This window comes from Lathamus discolor, chromosome 15, assembly GCF_037157495.1.
Source record: "Lathamus discolor isolate bLatDis1 chromosome 15, bLatDis1.hap1, whole genome shotgun sequence".
NCBI classification, from domain to species: domain Eukaryota; kingdom Metazoa; phylum Chordata; class Aves; order Psittaciformes; family Psittacidae; genus Lathamus; species Lathamus discolor.
In genome coordinates, this window is record NC_088898.1 from 2262739 (window position 1) to 2284796 (window position 22058).

The following is a 22058-nucleotide window of genomic DNA, read 5'->3' on the forward strand; positions in this document are numbered from 1 at the left end:
GGGCAGGGGGATTTACATGACAGAAGATGATGAAAATATGCATAATTGTGGATGACATTTTTCATTCCCGAGTCCTGCTGCACAGAGCTTTGGAACTGGCCATGCATGAAAGAGGCTTGCAACCCTAACAGGCAGGCTGCCTGGCCACGCTGCTGAGCTGAACCTTCAAGACATTAAGCTTCTGTTTCTTCTTGAGCAATGCAAATCTGGCACAACCATCTAACTGAGCAGACCCTGTATTTGCAAAGGACACATATGACACTGAGGGGGCTGAAATAAGGACAGTTCCACATGTCACAAATGAGTTGGTGCCCCCGGGCTTGCTTGTTTAAACAAAGATGTTAGTTTATCACCTAGTGATCACAAGTGATAGTTATCTGATGTAAAGCAAACAAGAGGCAGTGCAGGTCAAAACACACGCATGAACTACTTCAACTTTAGTTTGCTAATTCGCTTACACAGAAAAGTTCAGACCTGGCAACAGTTGGGATTTCTGATTTGTTCCCATTTTTTCAATTAAATGGAAGCTCAAGATTAATTCATTTAAATGAAGGTTGGGCAGCCACATACTGGGGAATGTAACTCTTTACCTCCCCTTGCTTCCAGATCTTTTTTTCACTAGGGGAGAGCACAGCTTCCTAGAACAGGAGGAAAAACACATACAGAACCCTCTAACTTTGCAATAGCTTCATATGACAATGTTTCACAGTTGTGGAGATCTCGTGACATGCTGCTCCCCTTAAGTCTGCATCTTAACTTTGGATCACCAATTGTCTTAAGATACCAAAAAAAGCTAACAGATTTTGTTCTCTTCTAGTATTGCTTAATTTTCCTTCCCTGAGGACAGCAATTGTAAGGGAAGGAGAATGTGTCTGAAGTTCTGGAAATCCTGAAGAATAGCAAGTGGATTCAGCTGTGAAATCTCAAAGGGGTGTCCACTGGCACACTGCAAAGCTGCCAGCATGATAGCACACTGGAGGCTTTACTCTAAGAATTGCACCAGCACAAATAAGTATTAACAACATTGATAAAGCTGCATGACAAAACCAGATCTGCTAAGATAGTAAGCATGCACACATCTCTCAGATCTTGAAAGTATGATATGGAAGTGATTTCCTGTAACAGAGGTTTTGACTGCCATTACTGGTTGTCTGTCTCATCATTCTTGCTATGTCACATCTTATTTGTCACTTAAAATCTTTGCAGCTCTGCTGTGCTGAAATAAGTGCAGAATGGGGGAAAATTCCTTGGCATCAAGACCAGATCTCCTGTGGAAAGCACACACTGCCTCTGCAACTCCTTCATCTGAGTTGTGAAGGTGGGTTTGGAAGAAACCTGACAGTATCAGATAGAGCAACAGGTACCTTTCCTGCAAGCCAACTGACAAAAGGATTAAAGAACACCTTGCATATAATACGCACTGTCCAATTTACACCACATTTGAGGTCTCTAAAAATCCACATCTGTGTAAGAGGGATTTCCATGCAGAGTAAATGTCAATGCAGTCACAAATGTGCATCCATGTGAGAGAAAGAGAAGGGAAGAAATCTTGGTAGCCTGCGCCTGAAAAAGAAAGCTGATACAAACCTGTTCTCTGCAAAAACACTTGAAGCTATGTGCCAAGAAGCTGTCTTTGGTACTTCACTCCTACTGTGTTCAGAGAAATGGGACTTTCTATGTGTGCTCTGCACATCAAAGGAATAACTAGCACAGTCCCTCCATCTGATGCAAACACCCACTATGAAGTTTGGCTAACTGTTTGCTTCAAGAAGGGATAATGCTAGTGGGGGTTTATACTAAATCCGTGATGATGTACTGTGAAACTGTTTAATTCCACGTATTTGGCCAGTTTTATTATCCAAAAGAAAAGGCACAGCTTTCTTACCTGCAGTGGAGTCCAAGCATTTTCTTTGTCTAACAAGCAGACTGGAAAGTTAACAGCTTTTTAAGTTTAGCAGCCTTCAAACTCAATTCTCAAACACAGATCCAAACCATTAACCTTAGAAGAGCTAAGCCCTATGAAAAGTTCATGGAAGTTAATGAACATGGAATATTAAACACTTCCATTCAATTGTGATCTAACACAGCCTGGCACCGCAAGCTTTATTAAATCACAGTTGCCTTCTTTTTCTCAGGATTCCCATGAGATGTTCCTTTCCCCCTACCCAAAGGATTTTATAATCTGCGGGATACTGGAGAGCACCAGGATAAAAATAAAAAGACCATTCTTGTTATTTCATCCTATTCTTTTTATGAGATTAAAAAATGTAACTACCCAAAGCAGAGCCCTTATGCTCCCACTTATATAGGAATGCTCTTGTGGGAATGGGAGGGTAACGAGGAGAAACTCTGAGCAGCTCAGCACCCTGGCAGGTTCATGCGTGCCCCAGTTAAAACACAGTATTGCAGAATCAATGGAGAGACTCACCAGTAGTGGCTGTGCTGGGGTTTTTCCCCTCACTAGTTGAGCATTGCTGGCGTTAGCATCAAAAGAAGCACAAGGATAGGCTGACTGGGTGGCATCTCCTTCTCTTTGGGCTTAGGAGAACCAAAGACCTGAATCTTGCTCAATCAATCCAAGGACATTTGCACACAAAATCTAGGTTATTCATTCAGGTCAACAGATACTTTTAAATGAAGATTCGTACAAGATAAGAAAAGCACCATGCAATGTTCTAAGTATATGCTAAACAGCATGAAGACCACACAAAATCACCAACAGAGAGCTAAACTGATGAATCTGCAGGCAAGATGTGTATCTAGACTAACATATTGGACAGAAACCAATGTGTGTATTTACATACCTGAAACAACTCCTATTTTGAGTTATGCTTTATAAAAGGGGTATCAGCATAAGCATGGGAATATTTAAATGGAAGGTAATGCAATACTGGAAGGAAAAAAAAGAGAAGCCTGCCTGGAAACAAAACCTAGCAATGAGAGGAGGCTGACCACAGAACCTATCCCAGCTCAGGTGCCAGAATGAGCTGCTAATCCCACAAAGTACTTGAACATGTAGGGTCACAGCCAGTGAACCAAGAGGAATTCTTTGGGTTTTTGTTCCCTCCCATAAGTTTCTGGATTTCTGGCTCTTGCCAGTCTCCCACTGACTTCCAAGTACTCAGAGATGCCACGAAACTCAGGACAATAACGCTCCTGAGATGGAGACAGGGAGCTGTGCACTGTCCGCCTGCGGCCACAACTTTCTTTCCTGATAATGTGAAAGCCACATAAAAGGTGGTGTCCAACAATGTTCAAGCATATGGCTGGGAGCTATTTGTGTGACAAAAAGTTACAACTGATCACTCAAAAGTTAAATCAGGGGAACCCAGATGGGGTCGGTTGGAGCACATATAAGCCTTGGCCCGTTGGATCCTACACAACTCACATTTCTGATCATTCCTGTAAGCGGCAAAGAGCACGGACTTACTGACATGTCTTTGGGTCTCAACACCACCACTGTGCATGTGCTTCATCCCTTACCTGTGTTGGTAACGGCACGCTCAGGCATGGTGGGTATTCCAGAGCAGCATCCACAAGGACCTTACTCCACACTGGTGGGGCCATGCCAGCAAGATGAAGCTGGAAGGAAAGAAGACTTTGAGTGCACAGAGCACCCAAAATCCTCACAGCATTGAGCCAGACAGTGGGCATCAGCTGTGCAACCGGCTTCTGACAAAGCTTACATGTGAATCGCTAGCAGAGCGGTCACATTAACACTGGACATATGCAATGGGTTTAGTCAACTACTCTTGTGCAGGAGCTGCAGTGAGATCCTAGATCGTGGTGTACACTGTCCTCTAACACAGGAAATGGAGCGGGTGCTGCTGACCTGAGGCAGCATCACTTACACTGTCCAAAACCGCAAGTAATTCGATTAAGGTGTGACTCCATCCGTGGCCCCTGCACCGGGAGCACAGCACTACACCCAAGGGAACACCACCTGCTCCAGAATACAGTCGGACACTTCCCTGCGGTGTATTTACAACCGAGAACAAGGGCTTGGTACTTTATGCCCTCGGAAGTTAAGACATGGCATTGCTCCTCCGCATCAAAGCCATCAGGCCAGGACAGCCCCAGACACGCAGGAAGACAAGCCCGGCACCAGCTCAGCCTCAGCAGGGTGTTTCGGGCGCTCCCTGTCAGACCCACAGAGAACTCCCCCAGGCAAAACCTCCCTTGCAGGCTCTCTTCTCCCAGCGGGCCCAGGCCAGTGCTGAATCCCGGCTCCACCAGGCCCGCTCGGGGTGGCCGCCCCCGGCGGCCGGCCCACGGCCGATCTAACGCGGGTCGGCTCGGTGCCCCGGGGCTACCTCCGCCGGGCCCGGCCCGCCGGTCCGCGGCTGCCGGTGGGGCGGAGCTTTACCGGCCCCCCCTCCGCCCCGCATCACGTGAGGGAACTTCGGGCCAATGGCGGCGCGGCGAGGGCCGGGGCCCCGCTCGCACCCGCGGACGCTCATTCAAAACGCGGCCGGGCTCGGGCAGCCGCGGACCCGAACCCGCGCTCGGCTCCGCGGGGCCGGGCGCCGCCGCCGGCTATGCCCGGGGGGGCCGCGGCCTGAGGCGGCCCCCGTCCGCCCGCCGCCATGCCGGTGAAGAACCGGTACAACCTGGTGGACGATGGCTGCGACTCCCGCGTCCCGCTGCACAACGAGGAGGCCTTCCAGCACGGCATCCACTTCCAGGCCAAGGTGAGCCCCGGACGCGCTCCCCCAGCCCCGGGCGGCGGCGGGGACGGTGGGGACGTCAGTCTGGGGGTGCAGCGCGGCTCCCTCCCCGGCTGTCAGAGCCCATGGTCCCGCCCGGGCTCCGGGGGCTTCGGCAGAGGCTCCCCGGGCAGCCCCTGCAGTGCTGGGCTCTCCGTGCCCTCGCCCGTTGCAGATCAGCCCCGGGCATTGGGTCCTCCGGGCCGGTCCTGTCCTGGGTACCTGCTGGCCATGGGTCGATGGCCCCATAGGCTCAGCCCGGGGCTTGCTGTGCCCCCTCCAGCTATGCCCACTGTGCGTTCTTCAGCTCCTCTGGTGCCAGGTTTAAGGAATTCTAAAGAAAACATCAATAAATTAGCAAAGCCTTACACTTTAGCACAATCAAACAGGTTCTTGCTTTTCTCCTAGTATTTTTCCATCTGTTTATCCTTATAAGCTGCCTTGTGCGCTTCATATGAGAACTGATCTGGAAAGACCCCTCTTGACAGCGCAATGGACACTGCTTGTGGCATGTCCTTGCTCGACCTGGTGCCTGTCATCAGTTGGGTAGGACCGTGTTCCTGCTGCAGTGAGTGACAGCTCTGTATTCCCCTGGAAACCAGCAGGCTCTTATGTGCTGCTTAAAACCATGCTAGTGCCTTATTCCATCCAACCTGCTCATCGCATGGGAAGCTGTGCAGGTCCTCATTTAAATGCAGTCTTCAGGTATCAGAAACACTGAACAGCCATAAATTGATTCCATATTGATCATGAGCGGTCTGGCAGCATCACTCTCAGAAAGTGACTCCATTGGAACTGACATTCTGAAGACGGTGCGGGGTTTATAATTCAGCTGACAAGAAGAATTGCATTTTGCTGGAGCAACTCTAGGGTTCCCTTTCCCTCTTTGCAGGTGGCCTAGCACAGATTAGAAATGGAATTCATGCCTGCTGTCTCCTGAGCTGCAGAGAAGGGGCATATATATTCAAATAAAGCTTTGAAATGAGGATTTTGTGTGGTTTGGTTTTCCTGCTAAGAGCTGTAAGATTTAAGCAGGTTGGAGGATGGATCTGAATGGACAGTTAATCACATTTTAATAATAGCTCTCTTCCTTAGGGGAGAAGAACAATTTATCTTTGATTTCTTTATTTTAAACTAAGATTTGCTGTGCTGAGGAAGAAAATTCCTCATTTTGATTTTTTAAAACACATGAAGCAACTGTACCTTGAACTGAGTGGAGCTGGCTTCTTCAGATTGACAGCTTCAAGCAGCCAGAGCTGTTCAGAAAGTGGCTACCACGCTGTTAAGACGTGTGGGTCTGAGATGGGGTTTGCATTACCTCAGTAACATGCTTGCTCAGTTCTGCTCTAAAATCTGACTCTTCCAATTAGGACGTGCATTGTGGGCACATCACTCAGCCACAACTGACAATGACAGGGCTGTAACCAGTGCCAGGTGTCTCGCACCAGGCAATCTTAGTGACCACATTTAGTCTCTAATCTCCACATACCAAACTGCCTTACTCGCCCTATAATCTTCAGGGACAAACTTCAGGAGGTCAGTACTGGGAGCTGCTTGTGGAGAGGTGCCTGTTTGTGCCATGCTTCACAAGCAGGAAGGGTTCAGCACGGGAGCACAAGGACCCAAACTGCAGCAAGGCCAAAGCCAGGGGGGTTTGGAGGATGTCTTCTTGTCCCAACCTATCAATTTATCTTCGGTAGCATGGCCTGCTCCCCACTTCAGCCCTGTTGTTCGCAGACAAAAAGCCAGCCAGCCACACTAAATTAATCTGAATTACCTGCGTCTGCACTGACAGCCACTGCGGAGCAGGGAAGGAGGTGCCTGCCAACCAAAGAGACCTCAGATGGGGAGTGATTATGGATATGTCCTCACCACCAGGGCAGAGGGAAATCCTGGCGCAGTCACTCCCTTCCCCACTGCCCTCAAGCTTTCATGGTCAGAGCGGTTTGACTCTGCTGTGGTTTACCAAAGGCTATAGCTGAACTTAACTGCTCTTAAAAATGCCATTTTGCAAAGGCATTTACAGAAGCATCAGGAAAGCCTGATGACCTTTCAGATTGCTTGTGGTGTTTATTTCAAGGCAGGCAGAAGAGCAGTAAATACTGAGCCGGGAGAACTCTTCTCTGAAAGCCCTTTTAAGTAGAAGTTTTTAAAGATAAAACACATTGCAAGCCACAAGCATTTGAGAAATAAAACCAGAACTAAGTCAGGAACAGTGATGGCAATGGGGCTGCTCTGGGGAAGTATTATATCTCTGTTCGTGTGTCTGTCACTTAGTGTTTGGAAGGGCCTCCTGATCAGTTGCCCCTTCTCCTCCTCCCCTCTCCATAGGGAACAACTTCCAAAAACTCCCCAACTGGAAACCACACACTCAAACCCAGATGCGATTCATGAACCAAATGCTCGAGAGCATTTGTAAGCCAAGCTTTGTAACCTGCCTGTGACAGCCATGCAGAGATGGGCTGTGTTACACTGAGGGAGCTGACGGGTTCCCCTGGGAATCCACCAGCAAGGAGTCCAGCACTCTGCCTTCAGCACCAGCCTGTGCTGGCAGGACAGTGATGTTTCTCATCGGGCCACTCACCACCTCACTCACAAGGCATTTTTCTTGCCCTCACCAACATGCCTCTGACATGCAGGTCTTTCCTCAGAGCTGTGAGCCACAGCTTCACAACATTAATGGCCTTTTGCTCCACACATGAGCTGGCCATCCAGGACACTGCATGTTTTCCTCATTCCCAAGGCTGAGCTGGCAGCTTTGTGCCTCCTCCACTTGGCAGTGGTGCAGGCAGCACTCTGTGCATCTGTGCTGTCACAAGTACCACCTCCTGCCAGCAAGTGCACAACCAGAGCCTGCTTTGGTACACAAGCGCTACAACCCAGCGTAAGGGGGGAGTACGGGCAGCACAGGGAAGAACACACTGGAGGGAGAAACAGCAGCAGCAGGAAGCTGCCTGCCTGCAGGTCTTCCCTAACAACCCGAGTAGCATCAGCCGCATACAGCCATTGCATGGAAGAGAACAGGCGGCCGGCTGGCAGAAGCTGTAGGTGTAGTGAAGTGGTAGAGGCGGAGGTGCTGAGAACACACCATCTGCCCATGTCTCAGCCTTTGAGTAAAAGGCCCTGCTAGGACTGATGCTTACACTCACTTCAGTGCAGCACCCAATGCCAAGGGCAGTGCGATCACAGCTTAGTCAGGCAGCTTGTTTAGCATAGCAGCTCCCCTAAGCATAGTTAAAACCTGCTGGTGTAGGATGCAGATTTGAGTGGGTTTACCAGGATTCTGCAGACAGCTGAGCTGGTCCAACCGAGCAGAGACAGTGGTGTCCGGAGGGAAGGTGGTCCAGATCAGAAGGACCAGAGTCATGAGCGTTTTCCAGGAAAGGCAGTTGTTGCACATCCCGGCAACTTCCCAACTCCTATGTGCTTTTAGCTTTGAGTCTTGTAAAAGCAGGTGTAGTGAGGAATGACAAGGGATGGACAGTCTCATTTTCAGACCCACAGAATTGTGACTTGATCAGCAACAGGCATTGCCCTGCAGAGCACTGGTAAAGGAGCATCCAGAGTCTGCATGAGGTCAGAAGCTCACACCTGACATTAGAGATCCTTGAACTTCTCCCTGACTTTGATAACATTGCCCACAACAGATATTCCTGTTGTGTCCTAGGTCAAGAGAGCCTAGCCAAGCAAGGACTAAATGAGAGGTGGTGTTTGTTTGGAAGAAGCCGACACCATTAACTTGTGCATTGCTTTACAGACATCTCACTGTTGTGTCTTGCAGTACATCGGTAGCTTGGACGTACCCAGGCCCAACAGCCGCGTGGAGATTGTGGCAGCCATGAGAAGGATTCGGGTAAGTTCAAAAGAGCTGAACCCACATGGAATAAAAGGTTACATTCACTGGAGTGACTTGTTTGCAGTGCACTGTTCTACATCGCCCTTCCCCAGCCTTCCTGTCTGGAGCTCAAATCTCAGCACAATCAGGATTGTAACAAGCTACTCCAGAAATTCCCAAGGCATCTCAGGATAGACCCATCCCCTGCTCTTTGCAAAGGGATCAGTTAGGAAAACTCAAATAGCAAACCCTAGCCTGTGCTGAGCAGGCATGGGGATTCTCCTTGAACCTAAGAGATTTATTTAGCCTGTTTGGGTTTTTATGTGTGTGAAAAATGAGATGTACACACAATGTGCTCCACAAAAGCAGCTGTATTCATTGCTAGTTCCAAATATGTTATATATTGAACTACCTGGCAGATGTGATGGATGTAAATCCCATCAGACTAGACTTTGTGGATTCTGCTGCTCATGGAGTAATTTGCTGTTCTCCCACACCCCCAGTATAGTTTTACAGTTCCTGTTTCTCATCATAAAGTCTGCACTGTTCCTCCTCTAGCCTTTTATTCTTCAGAACAGGCTGTGAATGGTCACCAGATTGAGCTACCATTAGCAGGGTGAGCTAACTTACATCTGCTTCACGTATAACCAGTTCAAGTGTATGTACCCCAAAAGGCAGTGCAGCTCCTGTGCCTGGCTGAAGTTTTGCAGGGGTCTTAATGCTGAGGCTGTTCCTGTGTCTCACAGCAGCTAAAGCAGGTTTGAGAATTTTCCGTTTAAAGCTTTGAAGGGATTATCCCGTTTCTCTCCCTCCCCCCATAGTATTTAACCCATCTAATTTTCATTTAGAATAGTGCTATTTAAACTTAGCCTGTAACTGGCTGGGGAGCTGATGTATTCATCTCCAGCCAGGCTCAGAAATGACATTTCCCTGCCTTTGCCTGCTCAGACGATTAGTACAGCTCTTGCTCAGAACACAGTGCAGCAGCAATCTAAATTGCCCTGGTTATTTATGGAACAGGTGAAGAGCTATAGCAAGGAAAGGCAGGAGGTGATGACTACCAGGGCAGTTTAGAAGCTGGCATAACTATTGGTAATTTTTGATCTGAATCAATATTTACAATCAGATTTGACGCTGCACTGCTGATCTTGACTAATAACACCCTTGGAACGAAAAGCAGACAGTGTTTTAATATCAGCTTCTAGAAAGTCTTGCATTCTATTTTCCCACCTGCTAGTGCCATGATGGTACCTAGCTCAGCCTTGGCAATGCAATAGCATGCTTGAGTGCTATATGAAGCATATAAGAAACCACTCTGCATTGATGGATGCCATTGGTTAATCTTATCACACAATATTTTTAAAGGAGGCATCCTGTATTCTATACTGGGTTTTTAATCTTGGAAGCCCTTTCCAAAAAGGGAGGGCTTCCCTTTTCATGGGCGTATTGTACAGCAGGATCTTATTCAGACACTTCCTGGCTGCTGAGCGGAAGATGCTTCTCTATTGAAGATAGTTAATTGGCACTGATCCTTAATTAGAGCATAAAGAATGAACTGGGAGGTCTTTGAAGAGAATTCTGGTGCATAGAGTACACAACCTAGGAACTGAGGGAAGATGGGGGTTATTTATGTAGTGTTCATTCACATGCAGAGGCCTTGTCTATACTAGAGCTTTTTCCCATGGACTCTCAGCGGCACCAGTTGCAACTGGGAGGAAACAGTGGAAGAAGCTATTGGTGGAAACTAGCATTTTGCTACCATCTTATTGTGAGTGGTAGTGCCTGTTTGCACTGCGAGAGCAAGAAAGCTCCTGTGGCCCTGCCAAGTGTTGGCAGGAGCACGTTGTGCTGAAGCTTTCATCTTTTGTGCACTCCAGTGTTCCACTGGAATTCTCTACTGGAGCGGAAGAGAAGTCGCCCAGTACAAGCCCCAGCACAACATTTCCTATGCTGCTCTCAGTGCCCTGCGACATGGGAGGAGGCAGCATGAGCCACCACTGGAGCGGTCGGTGACGGGGCCAGCACAGGCAGGTTGTTACTCATTGCTTCTGCTACTCTAGAAGGGATCCAGGGAGGAGGACGAGGAGTCACAGTTCTCTTTTCCAGGCTCCGACAGGGCTGGTTACTCTAGTTATTCATGAGTAAGTTGAGGCAAGCCCTGAAACTGCCTTCTTACTACCATGTCTGATTCTGGTCTCTAGTCTGGCTTTCCCAGGGAAAAAACCTTGAGCTATCTAGCACTCAGAGTTGTTCTTGGAGTTTGAGAGGAGAGAGGGCAGTAAGCAGCAACTCCAGTTGCTATTATCTGCTCCTTGGCATATTACTGTCCTGTGTTTTGTACTGGGCTCTTTTGCCAGCTGCATATGGATTATGCCAGGGAAGCTGGGAGGTTCAGTGGTATTCTTCACTCTGTATTAGGAGAGCAGTCTACTTGGAGACTGAGGACATGCAGAGCACATAGGCTGTAGGACATCACTCCCAGAGAGCCTCAAATGACAAGTTTTAACATTAGCCTGCTGAAATCAATCTGCTCTTTTGTGGTAGGTATTTAAGATGCACTCTTACAATAAAGCTTAAATCCATATTCCTGGCTGAATGGACGCTTGTAGAATCGCTAGCAGTACTCCATTAGTCATACATTAGGTTCCCATTTCATAACAGACTGGAAAACCTTGTCTCATCATGTTCTATGCTTCCACCGAAGGGAATGCAGACTCAATAGATACAACAGGGAAGCTGCTGTTCTTCGCTGCCCATTATGCACAGCTAGACAACTTGAAGTTTGCTAATCCTTCCAGTGGATTAGCAGCTGCATACAGCTTGTTATTATATGATCATCAGAGTTCAAACTAATCCCTCTACTCCTCTTGCCCTGGCAGGGGAGGTGATGAAATTAGTTTGGTACTTGGATAAGCACTGTGTGCTCTGACAGGCACGTCCGGCTGCTCTTTATGAGCCCAACTCCTTGTGCAGGCAGGCGTTCCTCCACCTCCCAGGGAGAAGCCAGTCTGCCCTCTCCTGCTGCCTGAGGCCATCCAGGTCTGGGTGTCAGGCAGCTCATGTTCCTGTGTTCACAGCCAGTGTTCTGGTGGAGCTGGCTTTCTGCTGAAGTGGATTCATCTGCAGGTGTTTTAAGGAGCTTATGTACAACACGAGGTTTTTCTTCCTGCATAAGTGGCAGCTAAAGTGAGGAACGTGACAGTCCTTCTCAAGGGTCCAAATAGCTCCTCAGTTCAGCAGAGTCACCCTTTCCCTTGACACACAACTCCTTTTGTGAACAGCTAACTAGCCAAGCTCCCCCCTTAGCCAGGTGAAGGCTCTCATGCAATTTAAGAGGAAAGATATTGTAGAGCCCACACAGCCTGGAAACAGTAACAGGAAAGCTTTGCTAAAGATGCCTATGGGTACAAGCCTGGGGGTAAAGATGGGGTTTGTAAAACACAAAGCTCCTGAGGTTGCTTGGGAAATCTTGCCCTAGGAGACCAGGGAATAGGAGGCATTGTGGAATGGGTCGGGTTGGAAAGGACCTCAAGGTCATCCAGTTCCAACCCCCTGCCATGGGCAGCGATACCTCACACTAGAGCAAGTTGCTCAACGCTCCATCCAACCTGGCCTCAAACACTGCCAGGGATGGGGCAGCCACAGCTTCCTTGGACAACTTGTTCCAGCTCCTCACCACCCTCACAGGGAGGAATTTCTTCCTTATATCGAACCTTCCTTACGTCTAACCTAAACTTCCCCTTTTTAAGTTTGAACCCACTACCCCTTGTCCTATTTATGTGAAGGGTTAACATCACACATCCTGCATCTGTTCCCCAGAGCTAGCACTGATCAGAGGAGAATCAGTCAGCTGTTTCCTTCCTCAAGCAACACAACCTTCAGCCCAGGGCTTCAGAGCCAAACAGCCCTAGAGAAAAGCTGCTGTTCTGAGTGGTGAGTTGTACAAGGACACTGCAGGAGCAAGTGTCAAAGCCTGTCATCCCCACAGCCAGCCTGCTGACTGCAATCCCCAAGTCACTCCATTTAATTACCTTTAAGGCACAGAATCATTTTCCCTGGAATTTGCACTTAAAGATTTGACAAAGCCTAAAAGTTTGAGGTCTGTTTGGAAGGTCTAGCTGGGACCTAAGCAAGCACTAACACTCAAAGGAGCCAGATGTTGGATTATTAAATCATTTCATAAGGGAACAGCCGACTGGTGCTTTGCTGATCCAAGCACCAGGATGAACAAACAAGAGGGAGGCATCTTGACTAATGTGTTTCTTCTGTTACCTCCACATTTCTTAGGCTTTACTTAATTGAGAAGTCTTTTTCCTCAGAGGTTGGTGTCCCAGAGAAGCAGAAACCTTCCTGAATCTTGGCACAGGATGCATCTGAAATGCCCGAGTTCTCCTTGGCATTAGAGCTGGCTTCTCCCTTCAGCCTCCCTCCTATCCTGATCATTCTTGCTGCATGTAAGCTCCTAAGCAGAGCCTCACCTCTTTGCAGTTTCTCCACATGGTGTTCCAGTGAGGAGGTGTAATCTAGCCACACTATAAGTCACACGGACTGCCAAGTATCAACTGGTAGTCTTGAAGTGTGACATGACAGCAGTTTAAATCAGGATGAGTAAAAGTTACAGTCCTACAAGTGCAACCATGTGAAGCAGAGGCAGCAGCGACAGAACTCTCCTGCAGCCAGTCTGATAGCTGGGCTGGCTTCATGCAGCAGCTTTCACTTAACGCCAGCCCAGGCTATAAACTGCAACAATTCAGGAGCAAATACAGGTATCATTTATCTGCTCCTGCTACAGAAGGAGAAGAACCAGGTAGACAGCTGGCACAGAGCAGGGTGACTGCCTTCAGCCATCTCAGCTTAATTTATCACTGTGTGGCAGACTTCAGAGGTGTGTAATAGACTTGTTCATGAGATCCTTCTAGAATACAGCTCCTTCAGTTCTCCCAGGCAGCATTCCTACTACAGAAGAGAAGCTCACCAAGCTAACCGCTGCACAGATTCCTCTCATACATTCTGCCTGTAAGCCCTTCCTGAGTTGTTATTATTATGCTTGGAGCTAAGTTTTCCTGCCAGCTTCATGTTAATCTGGGCTGGAGTTTGTGATCAGGACTAAGACAAGACAGAAGCTGAGCTCCCAGCTGCTGGGTTCTTGGTTAGCCTTCACAGCCTCTCCCACTATAATGACATTGTTTGGTCCTCTGCAGCTGAGGCACAGGCTCAAATGTGGGAGCACAAACTATTGCAGCACTTGCCCTGGTACAGGCCTTGGTAGCTCCATGCCAGGGTCTGTTGTTACTGGATGGGAGTTTGTTCTGCTGCCGTTCCTGGAGGGCTTTTCCTTCCAGCCTCCTCGGAAGAGCATCCAAATGCTCAGCAAATGACAGCCCTGGGCTGTGAAAGGAAATAATCCCAGCATCTGAACATGTTTCATCAGTCCTCACACTGCTGGTGTGGACCTTTCTTTAGTTCTCAGAATGCCACACACCTTCCTTCCATTTACAGGAGGGTGAAGGAAAACATGACAGTTCTTATGTGGTTGGAGTGTGAGACACAAGCATCTCAGGTGTCTGCTCTGACCTGGTAGCACACGGTGGGGGGGAAATGTTGGTAACCAAATCTCATTTATTACATGTTGCAGTTATGGGTCCAATCAGCATTCATACTGACCAGCATACACCAGGCCTTGTGGGAAGATGAGAGGAAGGCAAGTCTCTGTGTTCCTCTTCCCCCATACCAAAAGGACTATGCATTTACCACAAAGTATGCTCGAGAGAGCATCTTTTTCAAGGATACCTTCCCTGCTTCTCTGGAGAACCACACAAGGGTTGCTGACACCGATATGTATTAGACAGAGCCTGCAGCCTCCAGGAGAGAGCAGTGGTATACAAACCAAGTATACATGAGCACGTGCAAACTTGCTCTGACACCTTCTGCAGAAACTCTGGTATCAGGTTGGGCTCTTCTCCAAAGCAGAGGCTTAAGAAAGGCTCATGCAGCTTCACACAGGCAGTGCGTGATCAGACTATAGTCAGCCCTCAGCACAGCATACAAGCCTACCCAAACAAGCCCTGAGGAACTTGCACTAGTGACTCGGAAGGAGATTTACAGGCAAGCATGGGTGACTTTGTCTTCTGCCTACTCTCTAGATCTCTCTGTATTTCTGTCTCCCTGTCCAGCAGCCCACCTTACCTGCCGTCTACTTGAAGGGAAGATACACAACAAAGCTATAGGCAGAGAACAGTCTCTCAGACAAGCAGGCTAAGAAAACAGAGATTGGCACAAGGGCATCAAGAGCAGAGGAGATGACTTGGCTGAGGGCATCCTTGCCATACAGCCCTTCTCTTCCCCAGGCAGGGCTGTGTCCCATTACCTGCCACATACAGGACTGCTCAGGTCCAGGCACTGTGGTCTCAACCACCAGTTACTCTCAGGGTCCTATCCATGACAGGCATCTGAGCCAGTTGAAAGTTTCTACCACACAAGATTAAGCTAATTGGTTCTACCTTTCCAGGCCCTGGCAAAATAGAGCAAGTGTTTTCAGGTTGGTAATTAAGTGTTAATTGCAGCTAAGTTTAGCCCTAATGCCTCATTAGTTTGTTTTCCTCTAATTGTTGCAGCTAGAGCAGAGGCTCCTGCACAAGGATGGGGAGCAGGGTGGGCTTCCTGGGAGGCAGAAGAGTCCTACAGCATGCTGTGAGGGTCCTATCAGGAAGCCTCTTACCATCTCCTTCTCAACAGGAGGAGCCCTGGGTGAGACAGAGACCCTTACACCTCAATGCTCTAAATAGCATCTAGGCAGCAGCTCTGCAGGGTCTCTGGTTTGCCCAACACACACATCAGCCCATTTTCATGATACAGTGGATTTTGCATCTCTTCCTATTACACCTTTGCTGGAACCTTCACCACCTCAGCCCCCACTGCAGGTTCTTTGCCATCTCCCATGCCCCAGGGCTAGTCAGTGACTTTAAGAAGGGCAGGCAGTACTGAAGCTACTACTGTTCAGTGTCCTGCCCTATTGAAAAGGACTTTAACTCTTCCACACTGCAAACAGCCCCCGGGTTTGGTTCCCACAGGTTGTTTGCTGGTCTCGGAGAAGATAACGGACCGGAGAGAGATGCCCTTGGGCGGGGAAGCCACCTCACATTAGGAGATGACAGACACATTATGGGTCTTACCTTTCTGCAGCACGGGTGCTGAGGAAAGAGATGAGCCCTCTGGGACAAGGTCTGGCAGGAATCCATTTCTCCAGGCAAAACAAGCAGCTTAGCACTGCAGGGCCTCCTCTTGCAATAGGCAGAGCCACAGAGCTGCAACCTCCCGCCCTACCTTCAGAAAGGGCTTCCTACCCTGCCCCATAGTTTTATATCCTATCTCCTTTCCCAGTATTCCCTGCAACCTTAATCAGCCAAAACACCAGGTGGGATGGTGTCTCCCAAAGCTCCCTTGCCATGAAGGCCTGAGTAAGGGAGAAGGCTGGATTTGGAAGGATGGGTGATGCAGTTGCAGCTCCTTAGGCCTGTCTACACATGTTCTCCAGCCCATGGTCACCTTAGCAGGCTTGTTTCATGCATACCCTGCTTTACTGGCCTTACAGAACATGGAATTTTCACAAGCTGAAGAAACAGCTTTAAAAGTGTGGAATCTGCTTCTCTAGAATTGAGCCTGCCACGTCTCAGACTAACCCAGGCTTGGTTTATCCCATTTCTGCTCTTTGTGTTATCATAACAGAAAGGAGAGAAGCTCTTAATGAGATGTTTTGGTAGTGGCATCATGCAGTGTTTCTAGGCAGTATCATGTGGCTGTGGTGGAGGACTCACTACTCTGTGCTTGTACATCTTGAGTAGGAGGAGAGGAATAAACACCTCTGAGATAGCACAAGAATCCAGCCTTCTGCTCACTGCTTGGGGACATCTTGTCATGCCCTAGAGCTGCCCCACTGATTTAGAAGCTTGCAAGTTTCCACCCTGCTCATCCCCAACCCTAAATCACAGCTGGACTCTCGCCACACAATAGTGATAAGTTATCTTCTGCCACTTGTGAGCTGAAACGAGTGGGCACTGTTCCAGCTGTGAATAGGCCACTGTAACAGAAGACAGCTTGGAACTCTATCGGTATCCATGTGCTACAACCTAGGTTTGAGAAGTGACCGGTGACTACAGATGCTTCAGTTCTTACACCCTGTTCAGTGTGTGCTGTGTATGATTGGTGACGGATGGATAGAGGGATCACTCACTGCAGTGTGCCATCTCTTAGCAACAGCAACCTTTCAGTGCCTTCTTCAGTGCACTGAGAACTGGATGGCTTCTCCGGCGAGGGGGTGGAAATAGTGAGGCATATTAATATTGGTTTGCATAAGAGTCATGATGGATTGGAGTTTAGATGAAGCTGCTAATAAAAGCAGCAGTTAAACAGATGAAAGCTAAATTAAAATGTTAGTACTAAATAGAACAAGACGAGCTTTTTGTCTCATGCTGTATCTTGGCAATGAGGCAGGTACCTTTTAATTGTAAAACAGAGTGGCTTTAACAGTATTATCATTATATTACTGAAGCATTTGATTTCAGTAGCAAAAGTACCAGTGTATGAGATCTCTGCAGATCTTTTATCTAGTTTGAAATAAAGTAGCTTTTCTCACCAATTATGTTACTGGGTGTAGGTTATTACAGAGATTAAATATAACGGCTTTCAAGTGACATTCTGGTGTAGAACAATCAGCCACCACTCAAAGCTGCTGCTTTATTACTGAGAAAATGCAATTGAGATGGCAACCAGAGTAGTAGGGAGCACATTGGATTAACTTGTCAATGATGAGGTGCCTCAATCTCAGTGACAATTGCATGGGCAGAAACTGGGGTTGTCCATGGTGTGGAGATGCTGGTGGAGCAGAGACCCTCCTACAAGTGCATGCATTCATTTCCATTAGAGCAAGTTGACATGCTTCAGGAACAGGAACAAAATGGAAAAGTCCATGAAAGTACAAACACTTAAGGCTATCCTGTGGGTGAAGTTATCTACATGCAGGGAAAGAGCTAAAACAAAAATATCAGCTTGTAGCTGTGGTGCAGCCTCGGTCTTTCTGGTTCTTAGGTTAAGAGGGTCCATGCTGGACACAGGAAGAAGGCTAGATCTAGTGCCACAACAGTGATGTGTAGATGCTGTCTTGATTTTGTCCAATGCAGAAGCCCTTTGTACTTTATGGATCACTGTTCTGAGAAGGAACCATGACAAGAAAGCAAAATTCTGCCTAGTAAAGTGAGATTTGCTAACAATAGCTTGGTTCTATGCTTGCTTTCTTAATTCTGCTTTGGCTCTGTACTAAACGAGGCCTGAAGGCAAACAGAATTGGTGCTACTTAACATAATACTTTGACAAGCTGCTTCATGTTTTGACCAAATAACTCTGTGATAAATCTACAGAATCAAAACCTTGAATGGCTCCCTGGAGGGAAGGATACTTTGATGAGGGAGAAGGGATTTTTCAAAGGCATTACAGAACGGGTTTCTTTCTTTCCTTCAGCAGTGATTAGACAGCCTCTAAATGGTCTTTTTTTGGGCCAGATGGGTTATTTGGACTATTTGGCAATTGCCTGTTTTCAGGATACCAGAGTCACTTCCCCCTTCCTCCATCCTTCTGTCACTGTGTTGCTGCAGAGATGCTGCCATGCGGTGGGTCTGCTGAGGGGGGAGGATGCAGCCCTCACAATGCAGAGCATCACTGGCCAGGCCCCAAGTCAACCTTCTACTTGCACAGCCACATCCAGTGTACCCCCAGGAACCCCCAAACCCTCTGAGCTCCAGGGTTTCCTTTCTAAAACAAAGGATTTTTGTCATGGAGGAAGAGCAGTTGGACACATTGAGACTGGATGCAGTCTGATGGAGGACTGGGCATCTACAGCTGGCTCCAGGAGGGTGTAAGGCACACAGTTACTCTTCAGGCACATGGGTCCTTTGGTAGAACTGTCCCAGATGCTGGTGCTTGCCGTCAAGACCAACTACATCTGAATGCCCTGTACCTAGCACAGAACCAAATGCAGCTCACGAAGCACTGGGTTCAGTGATCCTAAGCCATCATGGACCAGTTTGGTCCTGCTGCAGCCTGTGCTCCTGCCATTAATGATTATGGGGTTTAAACTTCCAGCCCAGACACATTTTCTGTTGCCCCCCCCCCCCCCAGGGCACTGCTGGTCTCCTGCTTGTTTTGCTTCCTTGCATCCAAGCAGGGGGCAGGAGCAGTTGTGAGCTGGGGTAGGGAACACTGTGGTTAATCATTGACCTGTACATGAGCAGTGCAGGATGCTACTCTTTGTGGCTGCTTTAGAGGCTGTCTGTACCAAGTTCTTCACCTTTATTTACCCATATATAAAGTAGCTGCATACCCAGCTGAGGACCCTTGTGTGCCTCCAGGAGACATGGGCACATACAGTGCCCAGCACCACAAGCCTGCAAACAACTGACAAATCATCCAGCAGCCTCTTATCCAGGAGCTTGAAAACCCAGTCCAAGCTGCTTGCCTCTGCCTTGGCACTTGGCAGTGATGCTCTGGTACAGTTTTGATGATGAGACCTCTGTAACAATAAATATTAATACCATAAACCCCTCTTTATCCATAATTCCGACTAACTAAACCCAGGCTCTTTCTCTCATCATGATTCACTCACCTTGGTAGTTCCCCTGAGGCTAGCAAAGTCCTTGAACTGCTTAATAATCTGGAGTTCTGGAATGACACAATTAGTGTTGAATTCTCCTTCTCTTACAGTAATAGTCTTGTTTCCAAATTTGAGTAAGATTTCATGGACAATTTGAGGAGAACCCATAGACCTTCCTTTAGATTTAGGGATTGCCCAGAGAAGGGGTACCACAGTCTATTGGCAACTTCGTTAGCATTCAGTGATTTCTAACCAAGGACCACTTGTACTTTAAAAGTCCCTCTTAATGGCTGTATCCAAATATCAGACCTGGCTCTGCTGCTTCTACTAAGGCAGGATCTTTCAGTACTGCATGCCAAGTCTACCAACAGACCTTACATACACAGTCATTGCAGTCCTACAGTGCCTGACCCCCTCCAAGATCAATGGCCTGTTCCAGGCTGGAATTGCTGTACTGTTGGTGCTCTTAGATGCAGACACATCCTTTCTGTGCAGCGCTTGGAGGTCAGCTATAAGTCACTGGGCTTTGTGTAAGAAAGGTTTTCTCAAGCAGAGCTGTTGGAGATCGATGGAATTAAGAGCTGCACAGAAAAAGTCTCCTTGGCTGGGAATAAAGCAGATTATTTCAGTCCTTGACTGTCTCAGACCAGTACATAGCTTTCATAGCTCATGGAAACTGTTGGCATTGAGAAGTAGAAAGGTTGAGCTGCACCCAGGGCTTGAGCTAACAACGAGAACAAAGCCTGATTGCACCTAGCAAATGAGCCATGAACCTGGTCTGCACATAGCAGCACACTACACAGCTCAGCATCCCTCCCGTCTTCATCCTGGTCTAGTTTGTAATCAAAGCTGTTTCTGAATGCAAATGGAGACTGAGTTTTCGTTCTAGCTTGAATCCTGCTTGCTCAAAAATAGACGTGCCAAGTCCAGCTTCCTACCTCTGCCGTAGACAGGCAAAGAAAATGCTAATTTCTCTAGTAGGTGGCTAAGAGAAACTACAAGACAGAGCTGGAAGACAGCACCCAAGATGCATATGGTGTGTGATAACAAGTTTAGAAGCCAGGAGATGGTCCCTCCCTGCAGCATTTACCAAAAGCAGGTGTTAGTCATGCAGATGTAGCTTCTCCAGATTCTCAACGGCAAACTAGATTCCTCCTCCTCCTTTGGATAAGCATCCACCCCGGGTGGGCATGCTCAGCATCACTCTCCTCCGCATCCTGAAGTCACAGAGGCTTTAAGGAGGAGGCTGCAGCCACACAGTTTCTCCTGGCCACAGAGCAGCATAGATGCTGGATGTGGAGAACCACAGTAAATCACCCCTGGTCCTCTTGGGACTTAGTTACCTGTTTGAACACGTGGACCTTCTCCATCTTAACCTCACCTGTTCTCAGCCTCGGGAGCACTGGTGCTTGCTCTCCATCCCCACACACAGAGCATGGCTCCCCAAGCCTGCCTCTCAAGCTGCCTTCACCTCCAATTTGCCATCCTCCTCTGGACTACCAGCACCAAAATAGCATCATTACATAAACATGAAGTGTTGCATTATTTAGGGGCCTGAAATCCTGGTACCTGCCTTTGTCAGAGCCCCAGCATGGCAGCCGGATCAGGGTTTCTCCCCATCTCTGTGCTGTGCCAGTGTGAGCCCCTGCCAGGGCCCTCAGTAAGCACCCCTGAAGGCCCCATCTCATGCATTGCAGCTCCCTCCACCTGCACAACCACACCAGGATGGCTCAGTGGGTTGAGACCAAATGTACAATGAGCAGGAATCCTCAGTTGCTCCCTGCTCATGTCTTTGTGTGAGCAGTATCTGATGGCCTGGTCCTGCTGGCTGGGTGCTGGGTGGCTGTTGCTTAGCAGGGGACTGGCTGTAACCAGAACAACCGAATGAATGAAGCAGAAAACGAACATCCTTGCTTTGGGGATGAGAAACCAAGACACAAAATACTCCATTACCTTCCCACAGCCAGGTAGGGGGTCTGAGGCTTCTTGACAGAGCTCTGAGCCTGCCACAGAGTCCTGGCTCCTGCTCTTATGAGCTTTGTTGTTTGAACATTGATGAACAAGGTTTAGAACAATTCAATCTCCTAACTCACCTCCTGTCCTACAATCCAGGCTGGAGGGCAACGAGGATATGAACACTGTGTACAAAACCAGGGCCTTCTCTGCAGGGCCTCTTGACACTGATGTTTATAGGGAAATACAGAATTACTTGCCGGTATCAGAGTGTATAATTGCAGTTTCACTTGTAAGGGTTATTTCAGGTGACTCTGACCTGCTTCTAATGAAATTAGCACTTTTTATCCGCAGTAACCTAGCAGCTCTTTGAGGTAGGCACCATTTCCATGCTCATGTGCATTCAGTGCCTGGTACATGAAACTCCATTAGGGTGGGGTCCCAAGACACTACTTCATTACTGAAAGCAATTAATCACCCAGAGCAGTGCGGATGGAAAAGGTAATTTGTTTTCTCCTGCAGAGTGAGTAGAGGTAGGCAGGAAAATGAACCCCAGCTTCCCTGTGAGCCGGGCTTGGCCTGCCCTGGTGGGACAAGGGCTGTGTGTGGGAAAGCTCCCTATTAAACCTGGGGACAGCGGGGGTTCCCTGGAAGTGACAGTCACACAAAGGGGCTTTTGTCAGAGAGGCACCAAAGGCCAGATGATGTCACCTTGTGCCTCTCGGGATGGAGCTCGGCACTGTCTCTCTAAGGGAGGAGGCAATGAAAAGGCTGCCTTTATCCCACCCCTCTTTAAAAGCCGGAGCAGCTTTGTTCCAGCACAGTCTGCCTGTTCTCAGAGGTGGAAAGGACTAATTAAAGAGCCACTGCTGGTCTCCCCACCAGCTCCCATCACCTGCAGGAGCTCTGCTCTGCCCCATGG

At 48.3% G+C, this 22058-nt stretch overlaps 1 protein-coding gene across 1 annotated transcript in view; it reads left to right on the forward strand.

Moving 5' to 3' along the window:
• Positions 1 to 4477: 4477 nt before the first annotated feature.
• Positions 4478 to 22058, forward strand: part of LOC136022235 (carboxyl-terminal PDZ ligand of neuronal nitric oxide synthase protein-like) — a 32600-nt gene continuing 15019 nt past the window's right edge. The window contains exons 1-2 of the mRNA XM_065695249.1: positions 4478 to 4691; positions 8488 to 8559. Of these exons, the coding sequence (XP_065551321.1) occupies positions 4587 to 4691; positions 8488 to 8559 (177 nt within the window). The 5' untranslated portion in view covers positions 4478 to 4586. The remainder of the gene's footprint in view (positions 4692 to 8487; positions 8560 to 22058) is intronic.